The sequence below is a fragment of the Myotis davidii genome, unplaced genomic scaffold (assembly GCF_000327345.1).
Source record: "Myotis davidii unplaced genomic scaffold, ASM32734v1 scaffold705, whole genome shotgun sequence".
NCBI lineage: Eukaryota > Metazoa > Chordata > Mammalia > Chiroptera > Vespertilionidae > Myotis > Myotis davidii.
Genome location: NW_006296405.1, coordinates 574623 through 585178, shown reverse-complemented (window position 1 = coordinate 585178; position 10556 = coordinate 574623). Strand labels below are relative to the sequence as shown.

General features: G+C 40.1%; 1 protein-coding gene across 9 annotated transcripts in view; it reads right to left on the bottom strand.

Annotated features, from left to right (window-relative positions):
- Positions 1-10556, bottom strand: part of UBE2H (ubiquitin conjugating enzyme E2H) — a 108592-nt gene that overhangs the window by 8539 nt on the left and 89497 nt on the right. For all 9 annotated transcript variants that reach the window (XM_015568882.1, XM_015568877.1, XM_015568876.1 and 6 more), the window contains one exon: positions 3098-3226. In XM_015568882.1, coding sequence (XP_015424368.1) covers positions 3098-3226 — 129 coding nt within the window. The remainder of the gene's footprint in view (positions 1-3097; positions 3227-10556) is intronic.

Here is a 10556-nt window from a genome sequence, read left to right as displayed (position 1 = left end):
TAAATTATTTTGACTGTCGTTTTATTTTCTTGTATTAAATGTTTTATTGTACAATCTCTATTTTGTGTTATAGATGCAATAACTTTTCTCTCTGAACACGTTAATAGAGCTTGCATATTTTAACAATTCATTTTACTGCATGTACTGTATAAACTTTTTAAAAAATATACTTTTAGTGATTTCAGAGAGGAAGGGAGAGAGAGAAAGAGAGAGAAACATAAATGATAAGAGAGAATCACTGACTGGCTGCCTCGTGCATAGCCCCTACTGGGGATCGAGCCCACAACTTGGGCATGTGCCCTGAGAGAAAATTGACCTGGTTCATAGGTCGACACTCCACCACTGAGCCACACCAGCTGGGCTGGAGGGGATTGTTTAAAGGAGTGAGGGAAGCGGAGGAGGGGGTGAAGGACAGAATCTTAAAGAGAATGACCATTTTTGGGAATGGAATTAGAAATGTTTTCAGAAAGGTAAGAGGTAAAATACCAAAGCTGCAGAGAGGTCCATGAAAACAGGTCTTGAGAAGGCTCCAAAATATTGGGAAGAAATGAGATCATAGATTCAGTATAGGAGGGAAAACAAAACCAGACCTCAGAAGTCTAAGGCAAGGAAGCAAGAAGTTTGAAAATGAAAGGAATTAAATGGCAAGACTCCTAAAGGAATCCACAGGAGCAGATAAAGGCTTCTGAAATGAGGGTGCCTCTGAGAGTCTAGGGCAGCGGTTCTCAACCTGTGGGTCGCGACCCTTTTGGTGGTCGAACGACCCTTTCACAGGGGTCGCCTAAGACCATCCTGCATATCAGATATTTACATTACGATTCATCACAGTAGCAACATTACAGTTATGAAGTAGCAACAAAAATAATTTTATGGTTGGGTCACAACATGAGGAACTGTATTTAAAGGGCCAGAAGGTTGAAAACCACTGGTCTAGGGCAGTGGTTGGCAAACTGCGGCTCGCGAGCCACGAGGCTCTTTGGCCCCTTGAGTGTGGCTCTTCCACAAAATACCACGTGCGGGCACGCATATACAGTGCAGTTGAAACTTCGTGGCCCATGCGCAGAAGTCGGTATTTTGTGGAAGAGCCACACTCAAGGGTCCAAAGAGTCGCAGTTTGCTGACCACTGGTCTAGGGGAAGAGGTGGAACCAGGAAAAAGGGGATCCATGGGAAAACAAGATCACAGGTTGGTGGGGGGAGTCTGAGAAATAAGATGGGACATCTCTTATTTCCTGTTGGAGGGAATAAGGGTACAGTAGGAAGTTGGGGTGAGCTCAGGTCTGACAGCCATGATTTTCTCAGATTACTAAGGAAGACAAAATGATAGCCAGCATTAACATTTTAGAAAGCTAGAGTTCCCTAAGCTAGAGCTAGCCATTCTAAGATAAAAATGTAGGCTAGGTTCCTTTTGCAATTGGTATTACAGCAGATATGTACTAAAACAGTAGTGTTCAATTGCTGCAGCATAGTTAACACAGAACTATAGACATATGTTCTGCACCAAGGTATCTGTGGGTTGTAGACACTGTTAAGTGATTCCTTGTCAAATTTTTAATAGTCTCATAATAGGATTTTATCTGGTTGAAACTGACTGCCTTTTTCTTGATACCTGTTTGTTTGGCTATGTAGATATTCTGCCGCATAAATTACATAACTTGCAAAGCACCTGAGACCTAAGTAAATTACAGTAGATTTATTTCTATTTTATCTCAATAACAGTACTGAACAATACCCTGTAGAGACCGGAGGAGATGAGAAAACGAAGAGAAGGAAACTGACCATGACCCACAGTAGCCCCAAATGCTCCTGAGTGTCTCAGACCTGCAGAGGGAAGACCTATGTATTCAAGTTCTCATGAATTATTTCTACTGCCATCTCTTACAAATGCACCTCAGAGGGCACTGCTTTGTGGAAGATAATGTTCTGAACTGCTAGGCAGATGGGCAAGTTGTGCTAAATATTGGGTATATACCAATGCCTTCCATTTGGTAAGATGAACAGGTCTATAAATTCTTTTCTTCTTTGGTAGAACTTTTCATTATGAAAGTTCTCATGACATTCATGTCCCATTAACATGTAAACAGTGTAAGATGGGAAAATGGGATTCTAAATCCTAAAGAATTAGGAAACTAGTGCTGCCATCACTAACACATTTCTAACTTTAACAGTACATTTCAGGTTTTAACAGAAAAATCCATTGATCAAGGGCAAGGTATGTGCAGTAGCAGAGAAATATGCCTACATGAAAACTTCCCAAAGTATTGGACCAAGAAAAGAAGCCAACTGAATATACTTTTTTGGTCGTTAATCCTCACCATAGGATATTTTTCCCATTGATTTTTAGAGAGAATGGAAGGGAGGGGTGGGGGGTGGGGGGGGAAGAATACCAGGAGAGAAACATCAATGTGAGAGAGACATATCAAGTATCTGCTTTCCACACATGCCCCAACCAGGCCCAGATCAAACCTGCAACCCAGGTATGTGCCCTTGACCAGAAATCGAACCTGTGACCTTTCAGTGCATGGGTCAATGCTCTAACCACTGAGCACAGTGACCAGGGCCTAACTGGATATATTTAATTCAACAGGTAAAATATAATTCTTTAAAAGTCTAATGATGGATTTGGCAATTATTTTTCCAACTCCCAAAGGTAGCTGTTTTATTGAAAGGCCAGGATGATTGTCTATTAAATTCATGTGAGATTATACCTTTCAAATAATCATTATCCTCAAGTCTAATTTTCTAACTTTACAAAATAAGAGGAAGCAAATGAAGGCAAAAATTCTTTTGGACATGTGTCCACATGGATTTCTGGCAGGGTTATACCTTCTACCACCCAACAGTTAAGCCTCCCACTTTCTCATCTTTCCATCTTTCCTTTTGCTCTTTCTCTCCTTCCCTTCTCTCGTGTTGGTACTGCAGCTTCCAAAGGTTGCCTCTGACCCTCAGAACTACAGAGGCTAGTGAGCTCTGCTCCAGCCAGCAGCCATGTCTTTTCAGGCCTGAGAAAAATTATTAGTAACAAGAAGGGCCATCATTGATCAAAGCTGAATAGACTTAAGTTGTTCTTTTCTAGGTTAAATGATTTGCCTTCTTACCTTTAATTTTCTGCTTGTATTCTTCTGGTCGGTGGAGGTACATGGCTGCAGCATCACCATTGAGAGGATCTATGGGATTGGGATAGGCCAACAACTGGGGCAGGAAGGACTCAAATATATTGGTAAGATCTGAAAAAACAAACAGAAATACATCATGCACGGAACAAACAAGTTCACCTAAAATTCACTTGAATTCAGTAGTCAAAACTGCTTACCTTCCTAGATATTTAACCACATGGACATGTGCTCCATTGTCTGTGCTGTACACTGTATATCCCTTTCAATACCAATTAAAATTTTTTAAATTGGATTTTAATTTGAAGAACTAGATAAAGGTATGCCCGATATTTACTTTGAAAGGCAATTTTCCCAATTCTAATTCACCCCATTTTCTAAATGAGAATTCAGAAATACTACATACATTGTTTATTAATTAAAACCTGTGCTCCAATACTCTACTTTCCTACAAAGTGAGTACTTGATCTCTTAACATAGCTTTTTTCTATAGCTTTGAAAATCACCACTCTGAAAAGTATTCAAGCACCAGATCTTAAAAGAACTGAACACAATTTTATAGGTCTTGACATTGAATCCTTCTAATGAAGGTAAATACAACCAGTTATTCAATTATTTTGGGTAATGAGGGTAAGAACTTACATGGACAACTTAAAAATCACAATTAAGACAGGTAAGTGCTAATTTACTGCATTTATCAATAATCATTTAATAAATATTTACTAACTCCTTCTGGCCAGATTCAGCACAAGGTACTGGGTATATACACATGACATCTACACACTCAGTTAACAAAAACCCTGCAGTCATATTGTGTTTCATCAAGTAGACCAGAAAGCCTGCAAAATTAACCACGGGTCCCCATTAACTTCAAAGATGATGTGACTTCCATCTTATTTGCTCCCCAGTTAGCAGACAGTGAACTGTGGAACCTCAGTGCATCCATTCCCTTACCCTACTCTAGTTACTCTATCATGCTAAAGGAAACATTTCTGTTTCTGGAGAGATTGCTAATGTAGCATAAAATGACTTTTTAATTTATTCAGCTCTCTAAAGGTTTTTTTTTTATAGTATTATAAATGGATGTTTTGTCAAGCCACATCACTTTAGATTAGTGGTTCTCAGAGTAGGGCAGGTATTGGTTTTGCTCCCCAGAGATGTCTGGCAATGTCTGGAGAAATTTTTGGCTGGGTGTGGGAGGGGGCAGTGGTGCTATTTGTATCTCATGCACAGAGGCCATGGATGCTGCTAAACATCCCACAATGCACAGGATGGTCCTTCAAAACAAATAATTAATTAGTGCTGAGGTTGAGAAACCTGGTCTAGATAAAAGGATTGGCAAACTTTTTGTAAAGAGAGAGTGAACACTACGGGCTTGTGGGCCACATTTGGTCTGTCATAACGACTCAACACAGCTATGCTGTTGTAGCACAAAAGCAGCCATAGGTAAACAAACAGGTGTAGCTGTGTTCCAATAAAACGTTACTAAAAAAACAGGCAGACAGTATTTGCCGACTTCTGCTCTAGAAAACCCTACAAATAGGTGGCTCTTCCTTGTCACTGTAAGATTAAGGAACTGAGCAGTCAGAGAATAAGCTAAGGCTACCTTATTCAACAGAACTTTCTGCAATGATGACAATGCTCTGTATCTGCACTGTCCAATATGGTAGTCACTAGCCACATGTGGCTACTGAACATATGAAATAGGCCAGTGTGACTGTGAGGAACTGATCTTCATTTTACTTAATTCTCATTAATTTAAATAACTACAAGTGAGCAGTCTCATATTGGACAGCTCAGGTCTAGCACAGTCCTGGTCTCATGCAGAGATACTGACACACAGCAGGTTTACCTTTAACCCCAAGTTATAGGCTTGGTATTATTACATGGACTGGGGCTATTTCATCTTCATAAAGCTAATTTTCCAAAGAACCACATTACAGTAAGATTCCTATGTATCAGGAAACAAATACACAGATTCCTAATCAAAACAGAAAAAAAAAACTAAGATAACCCCAACCATCTCCAGACTTTCACTGCCATTTTACTTATAATTTTTTTTAAAGGAGGCAATATATACAACAAACCAATAATTATCCATGATAAAAAAACAAAGATATTGAAAACTGTTTGCCAAGGCTAAGGGACAGAGAAAAATGCTTATGTTGTAATGCTGGGTGGTGAAAATCCATAAAATGGTATGTCCTCTAGAATTACAACTATATACAATATGCATTGTATACACAGAATATTTAAAAAGTTGGGTCAAGGCAAAAGGCTTGTGATTTCTACTTTCCACACTTCAAATGACACTTTACACTTTTTAACCTTTAAAAATAGCACTTTCCTATAAATATGTCCTTTCTACTTCTATATATGTTTGACATATTTAATAAAACATGACAAGCCTGAAAATTTTTCTTTTCCTCTCTTTATCCTTGGGTGGGTTATTAATACAGTGGTAGAAAATGCTGAAAGTAGGGCAAATGAAGAAGGAAAAACAAGGACTGTGGCAGTTCTACAAATTAAACATGATCCCAGAGCAAGGAAGAATGAGTTACAATAACACTAATAGTAATAACGGCAGCAACAGTTTATACTTAGCACTTACTACAAGCCAGGCACTCACCAATAGTTTACATAGACACTTTCACTGCAGCCAATGAGGTAGGGTATCATTATATCCTCATTTTGTATATGGGAAAACTGAGGCAGAAAGAGATTAAGTAACTTGCCCAAGGGACTGGTTTTCAAACCTGGGCCTATCTAAAATGCTGCCGCTGTTACCAGATAAAATGAATACTGATTGTCTTAACTTCATGATGGCATAAGCTCTCCATGTCTGCATCAAAATCATATACCCTCAGAGATGGCCACCCTCTCCTCAAAGCTTTTCTTTTCACAAGTTCAAGACCAGCAAGATGGTCTCTAAGTGTTTAGGCGTTTCTGTGGCTGAGCTGCCTATATTTCACAGAGGCAGGTGCTTGTTTTCAAAAGCGCAACCACAGGAAGTAGCCCAGGCTGTTCACAGATACCCACACACAGTGCACTGGGGGCTTCTCATGTCCTTACTACACACCTATGCAGAAAGATTAGCATACAACAAAAATTTTTTTAAAAAGTACAGGTTTTACTTGCTCTAAGTAATGTTCAGAAGTGCTTCAAGCCTCAAATATTGCAGACGTGTTTCATAACTAGATATTTCATGTGTTCCAGGAAGATTTTACAAAGTTCCTCAAGCTCCCAATAAGTGGCTCTGCCTAGGTATTTGTTCCAAACAAAAGAACCCTCAATAATTGATTCTTCCTTCGTATGTCTACTTCCCGCATTAACATACTTTTTATCCATTTCACAGATGTGTTGTCACATCTGTAACACAGAAGAGCAGGAAAGGGAAGTATGGCACTCTCCCTCCATGGAGCATGCCTGTGCCGTTCCCTCCCTCTCTCCTTCCCCCAAAGGCACATACCCCCTAAACTCTAAGGGACCCCATGAGACTTGCAACCAGGGGAGCAATGGGCAGCAGCAGCTTATCCCAGCTAATCCCCTAAACCTATCGCCAAGGCGCCCTATTCTCTGACTTCCCAGTGAGCCAGAGGAGCCCAGCTAGGCTCTCCTGTTGCTTCTTCTATGCCCTTCTGTGTTTCACACTCCTAAGTATATTTTTTGCTGTGGTCAATAAATTCTTGCTTGCTTCTCTACACTTTGTCTCTTGATTGAAATCTTTCCCTCAAGAGGACAGGAACCGAGGTCTTGTCATCTCCCTGGTAGCATCTTTTTGGCACAGATTGCACAAACACTTGCCTGCCCCCGGATTCCCAGGCAGGTCTGTGGAGATACTTAATACCCAGCATATTCCTTATACTAAAAAAAAAATAATAAAATTAAGTTTAAAAAAAAAAGAAAAGGGAAGGTATGCAACTCAGTTTTGGCTATAGGTGGCAGCCTTTGAAGGCCAGGATGTTAAAGCAATGAAGCATTCCTAAAAGGGGCTAACAGAGTGATTCCCACCAACAGCATCCTCCCCAAAGAAATCTCTCAAACATGCAGATGTGCACAAAATCTTCTTTCAAATAAATATGTTGGCAGAAGAGACCTAAGCTATAAAAAATGAAATAAAGATACTCATCTTTAGAAAAGTGCATCATAACGAACATTTCCCCCTAAAATTGTTAATAATAAAAACATCTATCATTTCAAAAGTCTTTTTTAAAAAAACAAACACATTAACTTCCACTTTTTGAAAGGGAGAGAGGCAGACATGGGTCACCCAATCTACACTACAATCAGCTGGCTCCACTACTGGCTGCCTTCATTGTTAAGGAAGTCCCAAGATTCCTGAGAAGTATGGTTCACGATGAACAAACAGCTTCGAGTTCAGCCTTGGATTAAATCAGTATTTACCAAAATGCAATCCATTAGGACGGACTCTTCAGCCTGACCTTATTAGTATTCATGTTAACAATATTACAACATTCATGCCTCCATTTAGACATATAAACTAATCATTTATATTTAATTTTTAGAAATACTCAAATCATATTGATCTCTCATCTAAAGCAGCATCATTTATCCCAGTCAAGAGCAATGGCTTATGGGTGAATCTAGGTCCTGGCTGTTTGTCCATCAGATTCACTCACAATACTGACGTCTCATACCCACCCCAAGGACTCTTAGGATTGGGTGAAATGTGTGTGTGTGTGTGTGTGTGTAGAAATACAAAGCCAGAAAACACTACCTACCTATGCAACCTCTATCCTCAGGGACTGAATGAGAAGATGGCTATTTGCCTGTGGCTTCTTTGGTTCAAGAAAACACTGTCTTGGCAGCAATGCTGAAGAGGCTCTAGCTGAGGATCCCTCCCTGGCCCTTTCCTCTTTCTTTCCTGTCTACCCTTTAAGTAACTATCACTTCCTCCAAGTGGAGGTATTCCAAACCAAGGGCAGGAAAAAGTGGATCCATTTTAGAGAGGCATTAAAGGGCTGCTTTAAAGTAGAATAGGTGGTGATGGATATCACCTAACACACTGGACATCGAGTAAAGTCCAGCAAAAGGGGAGCTGGCTCCTTAGAGGTGAACAACAGATGAAAAACCTAGAGACCACAAGTCTAATTTCAGGCCTTCTACTGACTGGTTCTTAGGCCTTGGGCAGGTCTCCTCTCTGCATCCCCAAAAGTATAATCTGCAAAAAGGAAGTATAATACTGCAGTTCCTTACAAGGAAGAATTACATATTACTATAAATGACTACAAAATAGAGTTCAAACTGCATCAAAGAGGACTAGTCTAAAATAGTTATACAAATATGCCATTTTCTTAGAGTAGAAATTTCATCTACTTGTATCCTTTAAGGAAAACATGTTAATTAAAATGAGAAAGAAAAGCACCAATTCTTAGAGTAAAGCTACCCTACTCCAGGTAACTCACAAAAAGATGGTTCATTGCTTAAAGGAGAAAACATGGGAGGGGATGAATCACACATCTCATGTTTTATTCTTGGCTGTTTATGAACCAGTGATCATAGTTATTTTTTCTTTATGAAAACTCTTGTAAAGCATGCTATATCTTCAGGTTAAAACCCTGTGGACGCTCAAAGTTTCAGGTGGTCTGCCCCTCCAGACACCACAATTACCATGCAGGCAGTCATCTCAGAGACTTCAATTTGCATAATCTTCAGTTGTTTTTCAGATTTAACACCCAATATGCTGTAACTCAGAAAACACCACCATCATACAGTACAGTCATGGTCAGAAGCCTAGAACCATCAAATCCTTCTCAAATGCCACCTCTCACCCCTTTTCCAATTCTACTCCTTGTCTCCCAGATGCCCAATGACCTGGGTTCCTTCTTTTTAAAACCAAACAACACAGAAAAGCTTGTTTGGAAAGACATCAGTATTAAGAATTACCTTCATACCCTCTCACTCTGGGAAGCTCATCATCTTACAGTAAGCCTATGCTGGTAACTACCAATTCTTTCTAATCAGTCTTTTGTACTTTGGTCTTATCGAACTCAACATGTCTAAAATTATTTCTCTGAACATCAATTCCTGCCTGGATGATGTGTCTCAGTGGTTGAGCATTGACCTATGAACCAGGAGGTCACAGCTGATTCCCCATCAGGGCACATGCCCAGGTTGTGGGCTCGATCTCCAGTATGGGGCGTGAAGAGGCAGCTGATCAATGTCTCTCTCATCGATGTTTCTAACTCTCTATCTCTCTCCCTTCCTCTCTGTAAAAAAATCAATAAAATATGCTCTGAAATCAATAAAGATATATTTAAAAAAGATTAATTCCTTTCTCCTACTAGCTAGGTTGACCCTATTCCTTGGCTCCAAATCTCTGGAAGGACCATGATTAGGCTTTTCTCCTTTCTCCCTGTATGTCTGTTTCCCAGGCTTGCTATTTGTCCTAATAAAATGCTTCTAGTTCCTCTTCTGTTCCCCTGCCATGTAACTACATTAAGCTCAATATAACATTCCAGCCATGAATCAAGGTAACCACCTGCTGGTTGGCCTTCCAGGCTGTTAACTCTTGCCTTTGTAATCAGCTTCCTTAAAACACTCATGTCAATTCTCATCAAGAGCAAGTTCTCCTTCACAATTCTTCATACTCCAGAAGCATGCTATGCAAGGGCCTAAGCCACAGACGGACATCCTTAGCACTGCCGCGGAGGCGGGCTGCTGCGCTTGCCAGCCATCAGCCCGGCTTGTGGCTGAGCTGCACTCCCCCTGTGGGAGTGCACTGACCACCAGGGAGCAGCTCCTGCATTGAGCATCTACGCCCTGGTGGTCAGTGCACGTCACAGTGACCAGTCATTCTGCCGTTTGGTTGATTAGCATGTTACCCTTTTATTATATAGGATTATTATATAGGTTATCCTTGATTTACTACAGAAAATTAGCAGCTGACCTTTCAAAATCCCACTGATTGACTTTTGCTCATCATTGAAGGAACTTTAACTAATTCATTATGAACTGTTAAGCAAGTCATGAATTTATAATGTATCCAAAATAAAACCATAAAATTCCATTTCATTCATTCAACAAGTGTTTTTTGGGGTTTTTTTTTGGGTTTTTTTTTTGGGGGGGGGCTATCTATTATATGTATAAAAAAATACATCCAAACATATATGCAGCCAAGTTCTTTGGTAAGACTGAAACAGGGCAAATAAATAAAATTTCCAGATTTTCTTCAGTTACTTAAGAATTTGGGATTACAGTGGGGCCTTGACTTACGAGTGTACCGACTAATGAGTTTTTTAAGATACGAGCCATCTCTCGGCCGATTTTTTGCTTTGAGTTGCGAGCTAAAATTCGGGTTACGAGCCAGCTTCAGATACCCCACCGCTAGTTGGCACAGCAAACATCACAGTGAACGCCACAACATCAGCCCAGCATCACGTGTCTCACTCTTTCACTTTTTGATTTGACATAGGAGTCATTT